The sequence below is a fragment of the Balaenoptera musculus genome, chromosome 13, assembly GCF_009873245.2.
Source record: "Balaenoptera musculus isolate JJ_BM4_2016_0621 chromosome 13, mBalMus1.pri.v3, whole genome shotgun sequence".
Lineage (NCBI taxonomy): Eukaryota > Metazoa > Chordata > Mammalia > Artiodactyla > Balaenopteridae > Balaenoptera > Balaenoptera musculus.
In genome coordinates this window covers 58,531,097-58,552,595 of record NC_045797.1, presented here as the reverse complement: position 1 = coordinate 58,552,595, position 21,499 = coordinate 58,531,097, and the positions used below count along the sequence as shown (strand labels likewise).

General features: G+C 35.2%; 1 protein-coding gene across 3 annotated transcripts in view; it reads right to left on the bottom strand.

The window, feature by feature from the left end:
- The window catches only part of MAP4K3 (mitogen-activated protein kinase kinase kinase kinase 3), a 198,008-nt gene that overhangs the window by 40,978 nt on the left and 135,531 nt on the right, over positions 1–21,499 (bottom strand). For 2 of the 3 annotated variants that reach the window (XM_036872293.1, XM_036872295.1), the window contains 8 exons: positions 20,713–20,844; positions 20,453–20,515; positions 20,286–20,367; positions 20,073–20,183; positions 15,124–15,202; positions 10,370–10,428; positions 9,020–9,082; positions 817–875 (listed from right to left, as the gene is read on the bottom strand). In XM_036872293.1, coding sequence (XP_036728188.1) covers positions 817–875; positions 9,020–9,082; positions 10,370–10,428; positions 15,124–15,202; positions 20,073–20,183; positions 20,286–20,367; positions 20,453–20,515; positions 20,713–20,844 — 648 coding nt within the window. The remainder of the gene's footprint in view (positions 1–816; positions 876–9,019; positions 9,083–10,369; positions 10,429–15,123; positions 15,203–20,072; positions 20,184–20,285; positions 20,368–20,452; positions 20,516–20,712; positions 20,845–21,499) is intronic. The other variant, XM_036872294.1, reaches the window with a different exon arrangement.

Below are 21,499 nucleotides of genomic sequence, written 5' to 3'. Positions count from 1 at the left end.
TCTAATGTCACTGAAATTAATATTTGGAAATTTAAGTAGTATCTGATTTGAAATAATATCTACATAGCTGGGAGATTTTGGCAATTTAAATATTTCCCTATAAATTAGCTTTTATAATGATAGTTTATCCATGAACTCAGGAAATGAGACTCTACGGGGAAGAGCAGAGTCCTGTCCCCATACCTTGCTAATTCAGGCCTAAGAACATCTAAATTGTTACACCTTGTAAGCTGCCTTTTCACCACCGTGCTGCACCACCTAGACAGTGCCTGGTATACTGCAGACCTTAAACAACCGTTGGATTTATTTCTTGCATAAAATAAATAACTTTTAAAACTTTAGACATATTTTAACGGCTATCTACTTTTTAAAAGACTCTTAACAGCTAAAAAGTTAAGACAAAGATTTTTAAATAGTGTGAATATTTCCATCTGTTTTCATAGACCAACACATCTGGGAGATGTACCAAAGCAAGTTTTGTAAGGAATAAACAGGTCAACTTTGCAAATAAAAGAAATAAATTGCTGAAACATATATTTATCTTTAGTTGGAATGTACTTACTTTCTCTAACAGGTAAGGTCTACAAAGTAGCTTGATATAAAAAATTTAAGGTGACTCTCCCCATTATGACAATTATTGAGTAGATGATTAGCAAGGTAGTAATAAAGAAAAGTTAAAAGCATATTATAAAATATATCTACCAGACTAGTACAATTTACTACTGTAAATATTTAAAATACAATTAATGTATAACATATTTTAAGGCAATTTAATTATTCTTAAATTTAAATTTAATTTAAAAGAATTTTACTTACTTGTTTGCACCTAAAAAGTAACTACTTTGGTGTCCTTGTCCATATTCTAGTTGTAGATCCTAATAGTACAGAATGAAATATTCAGCAAAATAGTAGTGTATCACTAATCATGATACACTAACGCATATTGTTTTTAAAAGAGAAACCCCAGACTTCAAATAAATCTGTATTGCTATATGTTCTTAAAAAGAAAGCAAGGTAGGACTTCCAACAATAAAAGATTTCAGAAGTTTGTAGTCCTAATTTATATATTTTATTATTTAAGTTACCAAAATTTTCCTGGGAACTTGTTTGAACACTATATGCAAGTTTCATTTATGGTTATTGCTACTGTAATTAACATTTGTAAAAATCAGTTTTTCGAATGAAAAAAGCTGAAATAAGGTATTTATGCTCAAGCTATAATGAAGCAAAAATGATTACAGAAGAGAACAAGCAACAAAAATCTTGGTTTGACTTTGTATATAAGATCTGCAATAATTATGTATATATACACATCACATATTTCTACTACTGCTTCATGCAGGTAATAATTTTTTAAAGGTTAAAAAGAAGGTGGTCTTTTAAAGTAAATTATACATGTGAAATTGCACAAGATTATAAACTAAATTTAAGGACTTTTAATATTTTTTTAAAGAGTTAAGTAGCAAAACTTCAAACGAATATTATTAAGGCAGTTCTTCAACTATTTAAACATTTCCACTGAACGCTGCAGGCTGTAGAGTTAAGAACTGAAATTTAAAGGAACAAAATCTATGTGCTCGACTCAAATGACTTCTTGAGGAAAAATATGCTTTCCAACAACCACGGAAAGTACAGTTTCCTTTTCTCCCACTGTATTTCAAGCACTGTTTTAATGATTAAGGGGGAATATTTAACATTTTAAATGAATTTTATTTTCATTAGAATACAGTGTACTTAAAGCGCTATCTAATTTTACAAGATACTGCCAGATACACAATGAGGACTTAATGCAAAAGTTACCTTCTTGGAGCAGCCTTCCAAGACTGTCCAGGAAGATCGGTGTAACCTTCTTCGCGACTCTCCTCTAGCATTTACACTGACTTTTAATTAACTTATTTACAAGTTTATAAAAATAGTAACCAGGCTATAAGCTCTTCAAACAAAGGAAAATTGTTAAATCCATCTTTTTTCCCTACAGCCTAGGGTCTAGCATTGTACCTGGCACACACTAATCAGGCCCTAAATAAATGCGTGTTCAAATGCCATTTGTTTATTTTACTGTAAACAGATAACTAACACTTCAGCCTCGTTAAGATACACACAGATAATTATAGATCACACAAATACTAAGCCTAGAAATATGAGACTTCTAAGCAATACATCACATTTAAGTGAAAAGTTAAAAGCCAAAAGCCTGGTTTAGACAAGGCTCAGATTTTGTCTTCTTCAATAATTGTGTTCTTCCATGCATAATAATATATGTTCTTACCAGTGACAGAAGAGATAACACATCATAAACAAAAAAGATTAGTGAACTGTCACACTGGTATCACAAAAAATTCTAATGAAAAATGACACCTGTTCTCTTTAATTTGTAATGATATATGTTAATAGGATGAAATTGCTATTATCATAAGACTGCCACACAGTTATTATGCTGCACTATTTAAGTGGTCATGACTTTACATAGGAGACTTTAAGCTTTGGTATTTAGTAAAGAAAAGTACTAATCTCAATGAATACCTTTCTGAATTCAACTTCATTTTCTTCAGCTACGCATAACTGGGCCCTTCTACCGGACCAGCAACCTCTTTAGCCAATATAATCTCTTAAGCCTTTAATCAAATGACAGCTTTCAAAAGCGTAATTTGTGCAGAGTGGCCATGGCTTGTGTTATATAAATATAGATATGTCCTAAGAATAGCTAGCTCATCTGCTACATGACAATTACCAGGTTGATGATAATAATTTTAAAAAATCAACTGATACATTTAGGAAGGTAGGAGAAGAATCTGAAATAACTAATGAAATATTTTAATAGAAAATGGAGTGTAAGTTCACATACAGAATAACATTCAGGATGGGGAGAAGTTGCTGACAGATCCAGGTCTGATGATTAAATGTGGCATGTGTTAAGCCCTACCAGGAAAGCTAAAATTGAAAGGGTTTCATTCTTTATTAATTCCTTCTCCGTAAATCAAGTTATGTTTTAGCTTCCATAGGGAAAAAAAAAAAAAAACACCAATGTGCTAGGCATGTCATCAAGGAAAAGGATTGCACTAAGTCCTTCTAATAAGTAGTTAATCTCATTTAATTCAACTATTATTTACCAAGCACTTATTATATGGCAGGAATTCAGACAGCAAATCAGACAAGAAAAATGAGAATAAATAAAAAGGAAAGGAAGAAAAGGGAAACTTGGGCAAAGTTAGTAGTCATTTACATATCTTTAGGGTAGTCTAAGAAAGACTGATCTAAAATGCTTTCCAAAGGGACTTGGAAGCTATTCTGTAATAGAAAAATGCTACCAAAGTTATGCTTGGAAAAGCACTCAAAATAACCCTATAAGATGATGGTAAAACATGGCCATTCTTTATAAGCTAAATATGAATACATTTGAACATGCCAGGATAGACATAAAAAATTTAGTTGCATAAATCAGGCATCAACTTATTAATGAATAGACAGTGTTTAACTACACAAAGTCAAAGCAGTAACAACATGGATGAAAACATGCAATAGCCCAGTATAGATTCAAATTGAACACTCAGCAAAAAATTTAAGATGGTCAACCTAAGCCCAATTAAAATATCTTTTGGGGTCAGAAAGTCCTAACTTCAGTGTTTTAATGAATAGAGGAGTACTTCTGAACTCGGATAGAGCCTCTAAGAAGACATGGTCCCAGCAAGAGCTGAAAAAGAACAGAGGATGTGGTGTGGAACACTGGCAAAGGAAAATACATGGCCAAGAAAATCTTATTATTGTTTTTTTTTAAAAGCCATCTGGAGATTACAAAGTCTATCTATACCTGATGAGAAAACAGCAGGAAGTCAAAAGAATTGCTACAGTTGGCTACAAAAGAAAAAATACTTTAACAATATTTTTTAAGCAAGAAAAAAGAGAATAGTGGAATTTTTTTTTCTCATCAAAAAAATGAGAAAATATGGCACATGAGTGTTAGGTGTTAGGAGTGTTAAAAGGTGTTAGGAGACACCTTTTAATGTGGTAGATAATTTACAGAAGTAAAAGGGACTAAACCCTCGATAATTCTTATTTCTTAAAAAGAAAAGCAAGTAGGGTCAGAACACTAACTGAACAAGCAGTATTCTGACTAATAAAAAGGGGACTCAAAGTGAATAAACATGACTTTTGTATAGCAAGGTTGGAAATGAGTATCAGCAGGTTAGTTTTTTTTTCTTTTTTAATTTTACTGAAGTACAGTTGAAGCAGGTTAGTTTTGATACTCTAGAAAATGTCCTGTAATTGTGCAATTATGAAGTGAGTTTTCCCTAGAAACTGCATCATATATAATAGGTAAGAAAAGTGACCATACAACATAAATTTTATAGTAATAGTTTAACAGATTTAAAATTAACAAAGTTGATGTTTCTTTTCCAGAATAAATTTAACTTTATTTATAGACTTTATTCAATTGTTACCTAATTCAGGGGTAATCTTGTAGTACTTCTGTTATGGTTACTGATAATGACAAATTGGGTATATCTTTTTGCCATGTTTTTAATTATAACCTAAATATTTTATTCTTACTTTTTCAGGTATACTATAAGTTTCTTCAGAGCAATGATTATGTTACTACTTATGTTCCTCCATAGCAATTAACATAGTGTTTTACATATACAGTTGACCCTGGAACAACATGGGTTTAAACTGTTTGAGTCCGCTTACATGCTGACTTTTTTCAATAAATACATACTACAATATCATGTGATCTGCTGTTGGTTGAATCCAAAGACGCAGAGTCACAGGAAGGCCAACTATAAAGTTATACTCGGATTTTCAACTGCTGGTGTCCCTAATTCCCTTGTTGTTTAAGGGTCAACTGTTCTTACCTTTCAATATATTCTTCATTGGTATATGGGCCAAAATGCCTAGTAGAACTAGGAAAATTAGAAAAAATTAGCAGCAGCTGAACAGATGTGTAATACCTTTTAACGTAAAGACAGCATCTTGTACATCGGCTATATCCATTCTTATGGTTATGGGCAAAACTCTTATTATTATGGAATTTTGCTGAGTTTTTTCTTTGCTTTTTTTAACTCAGGCATCTTTCAAAATTTAAAGACCTTTCTACTCACTAACAATGTTAAAAATCAAGCTCTGTTACTCTGGTTTCATATATTATGATTGCCTGATTAAAAAAAAAAACCTTTACTATAGTAATGATTCTAAATTCATTTACAAAAATCATAAGATGAATACACTTAGCACTTAAAACAACCAGAAATCACTGATGACATGGAAGTTTTAGGCAGCAAGGTCTTTAAGGGGGTAAATGTTTCTTTTGGGTCCCAAAAGATTTAGGGCTGTCATCTTTGTGCCAATTGTCTACTAAGATGACAGCCAGACATTTTGGGTCCATCAGGTTTCTAGTGGCCAGCAGTAAGTATTTAAGAGTTGAAATCCTGTTCACAGTGCTAAGGTTTTAGAACTATGAAAGTAGGAGACTGAAATAATTATGGACACTTCACATCAAAAAACAAAAACACTAATTTGAAAAGACACATGCACTTCAATGTTCATAGAAGCACTATTTACAATAGCCAAGACACAGAAGCAACCCAGGTGCCCATCAACAGAAGATGTGGTATATACATACAGTGGAATATTACTCAGCCATAAAAAAGAATGTAACATTGCCATTTCCAGCAATGTGGATGGGCCTAGAGAATATTATGCTTAGTGAAATAAATCAGACAAAGACAAATATCATATGACATCACTTATATGTAGAATCTAAAAAATAATACAAATGAATCTACTTACAAAACAGAAACAGACTCACAAACACAGAAAATAAACTTATGCTTACCAAAAGGGAGAGGGAAGGGGGAGAGAAAAGTTAGGAGTATGGGATTAACAGATACAAACTACTGTACATAAAATAGATAAGCAAAAAGGATTTGCTATATAGCACAGGGAATTATACCCAATATCTTATAATAACCTATAATGGAACATAATCTTAAATAAAACCCCTGAATCACTATGCTATACATCTGAAACTAATGGAATACTGTAAATCAACTATACTTCAATAATATACACATACACATACACCAGAAAATAACAAGCATCAAAGAGGATGTGGAGAAATTAGAACCCTTGTGCACTGCTGGTGGGAACTGTAAAATGATGCAGAGGCTATGGAAAACAGTACGGTAATTCCCCCCAAAATCAAGCACAGAATTATCATATGATCCAGCAGTTCCCCTTCTAGTTATACACCCAAAAGAACTAAAAGCAGAAACTTGACAGATACTTGTATATCTAGGTTCACAGATGCATTATTCACAATAGTGTCCGTTGATGGATGAATGGATAAACAACATGTGGTTATACATATAATGAAATATTATTCAGGCTTAAGAAATTTTGACACATGCTACAACATGGATGAATCTTGAAGATGTTATGACATTATGCCAAGTGAAGTGAGCCAGTCACTTACATTATTTGTCACACAACGACACATAATGTATGATTCCACTTACATGAGGTACCTAGAGTACAGAAAAATTCAGAGACAGAAAATAGAATGGCAGAATGGGAGTTATTGTATAATGGGTAAGGAGTTGCAGCATGGGAAGATGAAAACGTTCTGGAGATCAACAGTGGTGATGGTTGCACAACGATATGAATGTACTTAATGCCACTGGACTGTACACTTAAAAATAGTTACAATGGTAAATTTTATGTTATGCATACTTTACTACAATAAAAAAAATAACTATGGAACATATATGTTGATTAAAAAGAGAGCATGAGCACAAGACCAGTATTAGTGGGGAAAAAATACTGACATTGTTGGGTAGAGGCAATAGTGGTTTGGGTTGGAATTGTTGAGCCAGGGTGCTTAGGTCAAATCCCAGCTCCACTATTATTCAGTTGGGTGGTTAAAGTCGATTTCAGCTTCTATGCACTTTAAATCCCCTTATTTGTAATACAAGATTATAATTTAACATATTTAAAGTGTTTAGAATATAAAGCCTGGTTTAAAAAAACTTCTAGGTAAGTGTTAGCTTTTATCATTAAAAGTGGGTTTTTTAAGGTTGATTTTATAAATAGTAGGACCTGACAAATATTTCATTCATCCCTCTTCTGCCAGAACTATCCACAAGTTAATTGTCCCTAAAGCCCTTCTCTGTCACAAGACTCCCTTATCAGCTGCTCCCTCTATCATAAGAAACTGCTGATTATGTAAGGGGTGTGGGAGGTAGTTCTAGGGAACAGAGCCATGATAACTCACTCAAGTTACTAGGCTAGTTACACACAGGGTAAAGAAAAGAATATTTGTAACTCTAAAAGTAGTATATTTCTGGTTTTGGTATTGTATTTTCCTGGAGAATATTAATACATAAAACAGTCAATTTAAACTTTTGATTCTGTGGCCTTTTATTTCCACAACAAGTGTCACTATTGTCATTCTAGCGTATATATGCCTAATTCTGAAGAAATTTTCAGTCCAGAAATCACTGGCAGTGCTGTCTTCAGGCACTGCATCTCACTTGTCCCCTAACATGGTTAATTCTGGCCTCATGCTTTCTGGCCTCTCTGGGCCATTTACTGACTCTTCTAGTGTTCCAACTGCTTCTTCCCACCTCCAGAGTTGGTTCTACCTTTGACTGCAAAACAGGCATCACCCCTGTGGTGACCTATTTTCTGTACTTTCTTTCTTCAGACCTAACTGGGGAACACATGCAATCTCATGGTTTCATCTATCATTTCCTCTTTGATGACTTCAATCTTCCTTTTCTGAGCTAATCCCATAACTCTAGTAGTAGTGTAACCATTCCATAATTTCAGCTCTTTATCTGCCGTCTCTCAGAACTGTGCCAATGACTGTTCCCACGTTAATTCCCATGACACTTAGTAGTCAACTGTCCATTATTTTCCTGGAAAATATATAATGGTTCCTATACAATACTGAAATCAGTCTTTTGGTCCCTCCCAGAAGGCAGATGAACCATATTAACCCAAAAGCTTTCCTCCTTCTTTGACTTCCATAGTACCTATTATATGTTAGCCTTTCCTCATCAATAGTCACCACCGGAAAAAATTTTGGCAATGCACTGTACATTTTGTTGCATGGCTAAGAGTTTATATATATAAGTATTTTCCACTGATCCAAGACTGCAACTTTCCTAAAAGAGAAATTATGTCTAAAATCTCTTTTATGTTCTACAAATGTTACTGGGCATAGATATAGGAATTTATATAAAGAATCATTTCAACTAACCAGAATTGAAAGAGGTATGTTATTAAGGCAGAAAGGAAGGAAAGAGAAGGAAAATTCGATTGAAAAGGCAGAAAAGTGGAATCTAGGAGTAAATATGGAGGCAACTTGGGGCCCTGGCCAGCTACAGAACTAGAAAAAACTGTTTAATAGCAACTATTAAAAGTACTATTTAATATTTATTAGGGTTAATTGCCCGTCTTTTCTTACCTAATGGTAAGATAGCCTTAATATTTATAACTTCAGGGAGTTTTTATAACCCAAATTTTGGCCTGAGAAAACTGGATACTTCATAATGCTACAAAGTTAAAATTTCATCTGAGACTGATTTCACTGTTAATCAGGGGTAGATTATTTTAAAAAATTATATATATTTTATTTTTGTAATATATGGATATGTATATATATGGATGGTTTCTAGTTCACTAAAACAAGTCACGTTATTCAAACTGGACATTTTTATAGGGAAATGTAATTTCTAAAGAAAAAAATCCATATCTGAGTGAGAAAACAAAATGTTCTTATAAAAAAGAAAAAACTTTAACTTTTTGTTGTAACATTATAATATATTCGAGTAAATATGTTTTAACGTGTAGAAAAAATTGTTATAATCCTTTATATATGGTAGGTTGCTAACTGGCAGGAACTTATAAAACAATGCTTAAATTGGTTCATTAAAACTGGACAAAATGTTTGATTAAAAAACCCTAAAAGCAATTAAGACTAAAACAATGCTGACAAAGAAAATCAGAAGATGAGAAATACCAGATTAGATCTTGCAGTGTAGTATATTTCTTCTGAACTGTCCAAAAAATCATCACTGTCGGGCTGTTTAGCAGAGACCAAGAAACCCAAGTTATTTACACTTAGACTAAAAGCCACAAATTCACAACGGGAAACTTTCACAAGTGAAGTAAGTCCTGCTAACATAACTTTATTGAGGTAAATGCAAAGTCAAATCAGATTAAGGAGCTTCTAAAAAAGCAACAGTGCAACAACTTTGCTCTATAATACAGTTACTAAATTAGTACAGAATTTAAATACATGCAATGGTAAGTTAAAAAGAGAAGCAGAAAATAACAATTGGCATTTATAAACATCATGATTATGTTTTCTTCTAAACTTTCTCCATCTTCTACATAAAGGTCAGGTTTAAGTATTATAACATGATCATTTTAAGAATTTTTCTTTAGCATTCCTTTCCTCCATGCTGGTATACTGAATTAGAGCAACTCCTTAAGTTAAAAGGCTAAAGACTCCCTTTGTATGCCTTTAGTCAAGTGGGTTAAAATAAGCATTAAATTTAAGAAGAAAGTTCCCACTTCATCCTGAGCGCTCATTAACAGTTACTTTCTTCTCATTACTAAGTAGAAAAGGGAAAAAAATGAAACATATAATCTGGATCTTTGGTTAAGTAATTTCATTAGGATTAATTTTGTTTGTTTTTTAAGTCTCATTTTTTATTCTTCCATAGAATATTAACATCTCAAATGTTTGTACAGCATTTTGCTTCTGAGACTGCACCTAATATTTTATCATATATCTGGAAAGGAGCATATAAAAAATTAACAAAAGAGAATCATGGAAAGAATGTTTTAGCAATCTTTAAATAAATGATAAATTTAATCTGCTCTGTACACCTAGTCTCTCCTGAGTTTCAGTTACTCCAAAGAGACTGGATTCTGTCCTGATAGTTAGAAAAGGTGGTTTACACTCTTAAAAAAGTGCCCATAAATTTAATGAGAAGATATGCTACTACTGGTCCAACACCGTAGTTTAAAATTGTGGCATTTATCCTAATAAATATATACGCAAAAAGCCCCTCAAAAACTGCAAAGCAAAAATGAAAAGACAAAAAAAAAAATAAGGGCTAGCATTAAAAACATTTAATCAGCGAATGGTAAAACTAGTAGTTTCTCCTAAAATAATTTTGAAAATATTCAATCTCAGCAACACAGATTTATTTATTCCAAATTTTAGAATTAGTTACCTTTTTATTTCCCCAAATGCTTTGAAAATATTAATAACTAGCTTTTGTAGTCAGTACCAACATATCACAAAGACTAATTAAAACATTTACTTTCAGTGTTAAGATTCCAAGACTATACTACTTACAAGTTCATGATGTGGTTCTGTCTCCTTCCTTAAGGGTGGATCAAACTTTACTTGGCCAACTAAAAGAGAAAAAAAGTAAAGCCTTCATCTGTTTCCATATTTTTAATGATATAATAATTTAAAAAGTTACTCCCATAGCAAAACCTATTTAATTTTACCATCTCCCATAGACTGATCACAATCCAAAGATTTAAATAAAGAATCTGTTAGCTGGAAAAAACCCAAGAAAGTCTAAGCTGTTAAAGCTTAATCTAATAATCCTAGGCCTTTTCCGTAGTAAAAAAAAGATGATTAACAAAATTACGTGTACGTTACAGTCAGGATCTAAGGTGCTACTTCATTGTGACCCAGCATAAAATAGAGACAATCTTAACTCAGTACTTCGGTATACAGACAGCAATTCAGGCAGAGTTATTTCTGGAAGCCAGCCTGCAAGATGGTCTCTAACGAGTCCTGCCTCCTAGAGTTCATAAACTTGTGTACTTCCTTCCCACTTCCCTGGGGTGGTCTATGTGACCAGACGAAAATGGCAGAATGATGGCATATAACTTCAGAGATAAGGCTTCTGTCTTGGGCTCTCTCTACTGGATCACTTGCTCTGGAGGAAGTCATGCTGTGAGCAGCCCTAAGGAGAGGCTACACTGCCAGGAACTGAAACCTTGGGCTAACAGCTCCGTGAGTAACCTTGGAAGCAAATCCTCCACCTCAGTTAAGCCCTGGGAAGACTGCAGCCCCAGCTGACACCCTGATTGTCATGACAGACCCTGACGCAGAACCACCCAGCTAGGCTGTCCTGGACTCCTGACCCTTAGAATATGTGTGAGATGATAAATGTTTATTGTTTTAAGCTGCTAAATTTTGGGGTAATTTGTTATACAACAATAAATAACTACACTTCTGCAGCTAAAGTATAAACTAAATACTAGAGCCAACACAAACTGACTATACTACATTCACCTTTCCCCCTGCTATTCTAATTTAATGAATGTTTCACTACCTTTACCTTTAATTTCTGTATCTCATTATCATTGTCATTATCTGCTTTTATAACCTGGGTACAGCATTCAAGACCACTGAGATAAAAGCAGAGGCACAGGGCTTCCCTGGTGGCGCAGTGGTTGGGAGTCCGCCTGCCAGTGCGGGGGACGCGGGTTCGGGCCTTGGTCCGGGAAGATCCCACATGCCGCTGAGCGGCTGGGCCCGTGCGCCACAACTGCTGAGCCTGCACTCTAGAGCCCACGAGCCACAACTACTGAGCCTGCGAGCCACAGCTACTGAAGCCCGCGTGCCTAGGGCTCGTGCTCCGCAGCAAAGAGTGGCCCCCGCTCAACGCAGCTGGAGAGGGCCCGCGTGCAGCGGCAGGGACCCAACGCAGCCAAAAATAAGTAGATAAATAAATTAAAAAAAAAAAAAAGCAGAGGCACAAATATAAAACATTAAAAAGAAGAAAAACAGTCACAAATAATATCACAGCTCAACTAGTAAGGGCTCAGCCAAAACAGCCATTCTCAATCAAGGCAGGGAAATGAGTGAGATTTCAAAGTACAATCATTTTATAACTGTTTTGATTTTAGCTTAGTATGTATGGTTTACTGTGAATGTTAATGCCAAATAAAGGAGATCATGAGATTTGAATATTTAGCAATAGGAGGCACAAGTAAAAAAGGTTGAGAAACACAGCCCTACAAGATCTCCAGTTGTGTGTGAAGAAGTATGTATATGCTTTATAGCTGTTATGCACTTGATATCAAATTCTGGCCCTTAGAGATAAGTAGGCTGTTCAATAATGGGTTCCTCATACCTGTTCACATATGATCACATATCAAAGATTACAAAATAGATTTTAGTAAGGTATTAAAACATATTTTATATATATATATATATATATATATATATCTATATATATATCTATCTATCTATCTATCTCACCTTGATAGAGGCCCTATTGAACAACTCTCACCTAAACTTGTCATCAAATGGCAAAATTAAATCTGTAATAAAATTACATGAGGACAGTTTCATGCATTATCTGCCTTGTGTTATCATCACATGTGAACATGCGTGTTTCCACGGGACTGCATAATCACTAAGTACAGGGGTGCAGGGATGCTGTCTTAGACTTTCATTTTTATTATTATTATTATTATTTTTTGGCTGTGTTGAGTCTTCGTTGCTGCACGCGGGCCTTCTCTAGTTGCGGCAAGCAGGGGCTACTCTTCATTGCGGTGCGCGGGCTTCTCATTGTGGTGGCTTCTCTTGTTGTGCAGCATGGGCTCTAGGCTTGTGGGCTTCAGTAGTTGGGGCACGCAGGCTCAGTAGTTGTGGCTCATGGGCTCTAGAGCACAGGCTCAGTAGTTGTGGTGCACGGGTTTAGTTGCTCCGTGGCATGTGGGATCTTCCCGGACCAGGGCTTGAACCCCTGTCCCCTGCATCAACAGGTGGATTCTTAACCACTGCGCCACCAGGGAAGTCCCTAGACTAACTTTCATAGCAAGGACAGAACCCCAGCTGTAGCAGGTATTCAATACCCCTGTACTCTGTGGGAACACTTTTCCAGAGACAGGAGCCCGTACAGCAAAGTCCCTACGGAGATTCATTCTTCATACCTTACACTGGTATCACTCTTCTGTTCTCTCCAAATTCCCTAAAGTTATGATAAGTGTCTGCCACAGGACATTCCAACTACTGTTCAAATAATTGCTGGGCAATCATCCCAGGCTACAGTGCTATTTATGATGTTCTTAATAATGTCGAAACTTCCTACTTATCTGTAATTGTCTATTGGTCTTGATCTCTGTTTCTGCTACCATCTCCTTGAACGTATGTCAAGCGACACACCATAAATTTATATTTTACTACCCAGATGAAAACTCCTCCTTAGCTTCTTTGAAATAGCTCTGACATGATCACTTACTGACCCATCACTAGCCATTAGGAGTCAAAACTGATCCTACTATGGCAGACAAGAAGAGCCCCAGAATTATTTCTTCTTAAAGCAAGTCTTTGCTTATCATATTTAACTGAAGGCAGAGGGGACTTCCTAAAAGGGAAAGAGCAGCAAACTTTCTGCAAGTGAGCCAATTTTTACATATATGTTGCCCAAACACCATTTAGTTTAATAAAGAGAAAACCTTGGTTGCATGGAGAGATACCATGTAATTGTAAACACAAAACATTATCAAGAGCAACAAATATATACAAATACTAAAATAAATTATTTTTTCTAAAGCCTGCCTTTATCGTCAATAGCATGACTGATTACTCTATATATCACATCTCACATAAAATCATAAAACATCCTAAGAAAGCAGATACTACAACACTGCATAAGATTTTAAAGCCTCAAACATCAAACCCACAAATTGTAAGAAGTGGTGGTTTTAATCCTGTTGCTACCTCAACATACTAGAGGGATATGACACCTTTCTTACTGGCAAACACGGGAGAAGGGAAGATGTTCACCAAAAGGAGGGCATATCAGAGTCTCAGAAAAACTAGGGTAAAGGCATCTATAGTTTCAAATAGCATGTACACACATATGCAGTTAGGAGCTGAGAATCACTGATATAAACTAGTAAAGAACGCCTAAGAGGAAACTGCACTTTGCAGTAAAGGGCCCGACAATACAATTTAAAAACAGAATTGGATAACAAGATAGAAAGTACTTTAGACTTTCAGTAGTACTGAACATAGAAGGTTTTCTAACTGCAAAGGCATCTCTAATCACCTTTTGTATTATTAAAGAACTGACAAAGACGTATTGTAATTACTTTTTGTACATTAAAAAATAATGGGAAATGCTCACATGCTAAGGTTGTCATTTTCAGAAAAATACTTTTGGGGAAAAATTAGCAAATTTAAATCACATGGCTTCAGAGGGAGCTATAAAGGTTAAGTTTATATGGTCACACAACTAACTGTAGGCAAAGTACAAATCCCAGTCATGGGCTTTTTGTAAAGTAGATGGTGCTATCTTTCAAGAATTTCCTTCTTTTAAGAGCATTTCCAGGTAGCACCAGCACCAAGCTCTGCCAAGAACTTAACACACAGTGTACGGTCCAGCCAAAATTCCAAAGGAAGGTTCAGAAAGGACTTGCAGTGTGAAAGCCACACAGGCGTGCTGAGGTGGTTTCTGAACTGGAGCCGTGTTTGCGAAAGATCGCTGGGCTGGAAGCCGAGAGATCTAGGGCTTGCTGTTAACCAGGTGTATGACTCCATCCCACAGGCGGATCTATTCATCTCTGCATTTCTTTTCTGTTTTCTATTAAATGGTGATAGTGCCTGTCCCTACTTACCTTACTTAGCTTTTAAATGTGCAGACCTCTCCCCGTCCTGGCTCTCCTGGACCATCAGCTTCTATCTAACCCGGGAGCTTGTGAGCAGTAAAGAACCTCAGGTCTCACCCCACATCTACTGAATCAGAAACCGCATTTTAGCAAGCTCTCTAGGCAAGTTCTACCCACATGGAAGTTTAGGGAGCACTGCCTTGATTACCTCTATCCTGCCTATTCTAGGAATTTTATTCCTCTTCCCAAACAATAACAACATAAATACACACCCCCAGACACCACCAGAAAGTCCTCAGGAGTAAGGAAAATGAAATTCTTACTGCCTTAATTAAACTCTACCTTTCAAAGCATCTAATAAGAAAAGCCACTTAGAAGAAAATGAAGCAAAAATAACGGCAACTAAATTAAAACTTGAAATCTTATTTTTCATTGTTAAATTATAAACTGTGTATAGGATACACTTACAGTTTATCTCCGAGCGTGTTTTTTCTTCTCTCACATTTCTACTTGTTGAGTGAATTCTATGTGGGACAGCAACAAGAGGCTAGGAAAGAACAAAATCAATGACAAGCCACAGTCTGGTCCACAGAATTACCCAAATATGAAAGAAATACTTCTCTTTATATAAAAATGGGAACAAAATACAACTTTGTTAATATTTGTTTAAAAAATGGCAACCAGAAACTGAAAGCTTCTTACTCCTCAAACTGGGAGCTTAAGATTAGGGATATACTTTATCCACAGCAGGTTCCCAATAAATGTTCTATGAGTTGAATATAAATAAATATTCAAAATTGAATACTTTAAGAACACAATAGCTGTTCAAAAGCTGCAGCTAGCTTTCCCTGTTGCAGAGGAGAAAATTGTAATTGAAAAAAAATCTGGTTCAACTTCTTATATCAAGAAGGATGAGATAAATGAAATGAAATAATGCTAAAGGCATTAATGATTTATGGTCTTCTTACCTAGTAAACACAACATTTCCCCACCTTAATGCCTTTTCTTGTAGAAGCAGCACTCTATTTTCTTTCCTTCTATTTTATTAAAATCTCTCTATGTGTACTGTCACTTTCAGAGAGAAATATCCTGGGGGGTAGGTGAAGTGGGGATGAGTTCTTCTTACTATTAATTAATGGACATTCCTCCAACCTTATGGAGTAAAAAAGCCCCTATTTGAAAAGTTTCTGCAACTCCATTCTATACACTCTAAGGCTTCACCTTAAGAGGTGATGCCAGCATCTATTTCATGTACCAAATAGGTTTTTTCTTCTGTGTGTGAAACACTATCTTTGAAGTTTTACTACCTTTGAAGGAGATACACTCTTACACATATCTTTTGGAAAATGTAATTCATAAACATTTGAGCTCAAATTCTTAAGACTCTGTAAGCCAAATCAAGAACAGGACCCAAGTTAACTATTCTCAGTATAGGCACCTCTCAGGAAATAAAGATATATGAATCTAAGACCCAAATATTAAAACACCAATGTAGTAAAACAGTAGCAAAAATAATTTAAAAAATTAAGTATTTAAACTTTACATGTACACAGTGATTTGTAGTTTACAAAGTGCTTTCATATACCTTAGCTCATTCTGTCCTCAAAATAAACTTGTGAAACAAGTATTAATCTTCATTTTATAGATGAGGACATTCAGCTAGTTAGCCGCAGAACAAGAAAAACCCTGGACTTCTGATCACAATATTTGGAGCAAAAACAAACAAGCAAAAATAGGTATCATGTTAGGTTAGTCACACATACTGCTGTTATCAGTGAACATGGATGAAATCTATGCTTTCTATGAGAACAGTTTTACTTTCCCAGCTTCAACAGTGCAATTATAAAATTATTAAATCTTATAATGCTGTACCTAGTACATGGGTTAACATACAGGAGAAGAAAATGCTATTAATCACAATTACTTCAATGTGTAGTACTTCTAAAATAGAAACTACATGGGAACCCTACGTGAAAAGTCAACTTTCTTCCACTGTGAATAATGTATACTAAACTAAAACAACTAAAGACTAAAGTAGAACTAGTACACGTGCTAAATATTTTCAAGAGAATTCAACTTCCACACAATATTATATAGTATCACAGCAAGTGCTGAAATGCTAGTTAGACACATTCAAATTCTGAGTGACAACACAGTACTTAGCAATTATAATTACAAATCATTTGCAAATAATAAGACTTAGATACTACCTATTATGTATAACATATATTGAAGTATTATATATGTATAAATTACTATAGATTTCTCTGGGGAAAGTATGATCTTAAACTATGGTGAGAAGAAAAGTTACCCTCCTCCCTAACCAACAATTATAATACTAATAACATAGTCTTGATAAGGAGGAATTTCTTTCTCTGCTATATGAGAAAATTTCAGAAGAATCTTTATTCCACAGGTTGCTTCTATATTTGGTTTATTATTTCTCCTCTTTAAACACATTTTAAAGGACTTTATAATTCAGCACAACACGTAAACAGGATGAAGTAAGGGACAACAATGCAGCATCTAGTGCACTGAAAGAGTACAGGCAGTCCTCGTCCTGTAGTCTTGATATGCACAAATTTCAGTTACTATAATATAGTTAAATTACACTAGTCCTCTATAACATGGTTCAAATTTCAGTCACCAGTTTATTAATTGTATAATATTATATAACATTAATTGTATATTATTCAGTATATTAATCTTATCAACATTCAGTATATTAATTATAATGGCATAAAACACAAACTTCACTGCCTGCTTGTCAGTCCACAGATCACTATGTGAATAACAGATGCACATCGTGATCTGTAACTAATCACATCACTACTTTCAAAGTCTGTCTGTGACTGGTCACTGAGCATCTGTTATTCAGTTCATGCACAGACAGCAAAGTGTGTAGTTGTCTTGCCTCCTTGTCTCCCAGTGATAATATACTCATGTGACATTTTTACAAAAATTGGTAACTGAAAGAAGAAATTAGCCAACAAAGATAAAACTGCTGCAAAGAAATAGAAAGTGATAACTCTGGATAATGTTGGAAATGAAGTTTGAATCAAACATAAATGAAGTTACAGGAGAAAATAGCTGACTGTGAGAATGCTGACACTGCCACTGTTCAAGAGACTGTGGACACACAGCCAGGGTAACGTAGTGAAGGTGAACCTGACATAAGTGAAGAAAGAAGTCCTGATAAAAAGGATGAAGGTGCCCCAAAAGAAGGGGCGCTAGCAAAAAATTTCACATCACAGGACTACTGAGGTTATTTCATGCATTGAAAGTTCAAAGGATAAAATATTGGAAGCGGACCTGAACTTAGAAAGGAATCTGACATTCACCAAGGCATAAAGAAGATACTTGCTCTGTGTCATAAAGTTACATGACAAGAAGAAGGCAAACACTATGCAATCTACTCAATAAACAGACTACTTGATAATGAAACAATCCATGGAAGTGTTTTTTTTTTTTAAACAAAGAAAAGAAACACAATTCTCACAGGTTCTAATACTTTACAATGTATTAAATAAAATATTAGTTTTACTATTTTTTTCATTCCCCTATACATTTAAAACTGACAATAAGAGAGTTTTTAATCTTCTAACAAAAATGTTTTAAGGTCACAAAACAATTATAATTTTTCTCCTTGAGTATTAAGATCGCTTTGCAGGGGACTTCCCTGGTGGCGCAGTGGTTGAGAGCCTGCCTGCCAATGCAGGGGACACAGGTTTGAGCCCTGGTCTGGGAAGATCCTACATGTTGCGGAGCAACTAAGCCTGTGTGCCACAGCTACTGAGCCTGTGCTCTAGAGCCCGCGAGCCACAACTATTGAGACCACATGCCACAACTACTGAAGCCCTCGGGCGTAGAGCCTGTGCTCCACCACAAGAGAAGCCACTGCAATGAGAAGCCCGCGCACCGTAAAGAAGAGTAGCCCCTGCTCACCGTAACTAGAGAAAGCCCCGCTCAGCAACAAAGACCCAATGCAGCCATAAATAAATAAATAAATAAATTTACATACAAAAAAATGCTGTTGGATCCTTTCAAAAAAAAAAAAAGATCGCGGGGCTTCCCTGGTGGCACAGTGGTCGAGAATCTGCCTGCCAATGCAGGGGACACGGGTTCGAGCCCTGGTCTGGGAGGATCCCACATGCCGCGGAGCAACTGGGCCCGTGAGCCACAACTACTGAGCCTGCGCGTCTGGAGCCTGTGCTCCGCAACAAGAGAGGCCACAATAGTGAGAGGCCCGCACACCGCGATGAAGAGCGGCCCCCACGTGCCACAACTGGAGAAAGCCCTCGCACAGAAACGAAGACCCAACACAGCCATAAATAAAATAAATAAATAAATTAAAAAAAAAAAAAAAGATCGCTTTGCAGGATTTCACCTTACTTGGTCATTTGTACAGTCCTTTACTACCATGCAAATGAAGGAACACCTGTATATCAAATTATAGAAGAATTTATAAAGCAAAACAACAAAACCCAATTTCTCCCTTGTATAAAGTCAATAATACTTTATAATTCTTAAGTTTTTTGTTTTCAAATACTTTTCCAGACCTTTAAACAAAGGGATAGTAGCTTATTTATAGTTGTATAAAGATGACAAGCTAGAACAATGATGAATTGATAGAAAGGTTCTCTCTTACCTAAGACAATCTGAGACCACCTTTCTGACCACTGAGAGCTATCGTTCCTTCAATATCATCAATGGAATTTACACCATTTTAAGTACCTTCCAAAAGCCAGTCAAGTTCAAGGCTATCCAGCTCAGTCACAGACCCAATAACAGAATTCTGACATGTCACATATACTGAGTTTATCTTAGGTGCCACAATTATTAGCTGAGTTAGGAATGTTACATATGCCAGCCGAAGTGAAGCGTCCATTCGCACCAATGCTCCCATGATACTAGGGTTATTTAATTCTCTAACTACACTGGCTTATTTTTAAACACGTCTACAGCAGACAATTAGGGTAATAGTCACTAACAAAGTCGATCCTATACTTTCTACTAACCACTAATAACTCGTGAAGTATTGTACAAGGATTCTTTTTGACAAGAAAATGGAATAGAAATTTTATGTATATTCTAATATCTTGTGTAGGTGCTTCCCATTTGCATTCTCTTTTACAATGGATTATTTATTTGCAACTTCATCTAAAATGACTACTTTAAAAAAACTACAGTAATTTCAAGAAGTAGATTAGATGATTCTGCCTTTGCCATTTTCAGAAAACAGTCTCTATAAGTAGTCAACAGGAAAAATCCAGCTCATGACTTCCAAAGTCAAGGAGTTAATTCTTCCCTCAAGAGTTGATTTAAACTAGATCCAGAACTTAAAAGAACTGATTTTTCAGATGTACATACTATATACATATATGTTATATATACTACTTGGTAAAAACAGTTCCTACCTCAGGATCATCATCATCAAAATCATGGTAAGTGGAATGATCTGGATTATTCACTTTATCCAACAGTTCGATTGCCAAAGACCGTGTCAAAGGCTGTGTGACAAACGGGTGCTATTAAAAATAAAATAACACAGTACAGAACACTTATTAGAAGTCTGTTTGAGTGACATTTTATCTTTTGAAAAAAGACATATTTCAGGGCAAAAATAATACCTGTAGTAGCTTTTCAGCAGTAGGTCTTTTTTTTGGATTTTTGGTAAGTGCCATTTTCACAAAATGATGAAAACTATTTGACCTAAGAAATTTTGAAAATCAGATTTTAAAATTTCAATTATTTTTTTGCTCATGACTATAAAGGTAAATAACACAAAAATACTTACCATTTTATTTTATCCTTTAGTTTAGGAGGCTGAAAATTGCTTTTTGTCATTAGAAATAATGCTCTGAAAAATCAACAACCATTACACAGCATTTTAAGATTGCATATTTTAATATATAATATTAATTCTATCACTATAATTCCCAAATAAGGTAAAGCAAGACTAAGAATATTACTTGTTCATGACATAATAAATAATACTGGGAGGCGGGGAGGGGACCTTAATTTAAGCACAGGATTCTTTAACTATGACACACTGACCTCATTGGGTGTAAGTCAAACATAGGAGGCTGCAGCTCAGCAAGTTCTATGGCAGTGATCCCCACTGCCCAGAGATCACAAAGCTGATTGTACCCCCCTTTCCTCTCAACGGCTGCGACTTCTGGAGCCATCCTGAAGGAAATAGTCCAGAAAAGAAAAATCTATTTATTGTATTTTCCTTCTTATTCCCATCAGAGGCACACCATCACTATGTAAGCTGAGGCCTATTTAGGCCTTGACATCTGAAAAATAAGTATGTAGTACTTAAAAGGCTCATATTTCCCAAGATCTCGACATCTCATAAGACTCTCCATCCCAAGCCCCTACTGATTTCTCCTTTGTTACTTTGTTAAGCTATTTACTATAAAGGTTTATAAAAATTTACAACTACAACAGAGCGACATGTAACAATTTGTCCACATCCCAATCTCTCTTCCTCTGTACATGCAAAATTCTATAGAGACATAACATGTAATAAATAACTTATCATTTTTAGCTCTTCCTTCTTACGTCAATAAACTGCAATCTGGCCTCCGACTGTTTTCACTTGACCAATACTATTTATTGGGGCACCAAGAATCTTCATTTAGTACTTAACTCACATTTACTATAAACTTAATTGGTTGGTGAAAAGTTATAAAAATGAGTGTCTGCTTTTAAAAAAATACATTTATTCACATGAAAGTTACCTGAATTCAGTATTTTTTTTTGTTTCTTTCAACTTTACTGTAGTCTTATTCTAATTATACCTCTATAAATTTGTATTTTATTAAATAATTATGTTGAT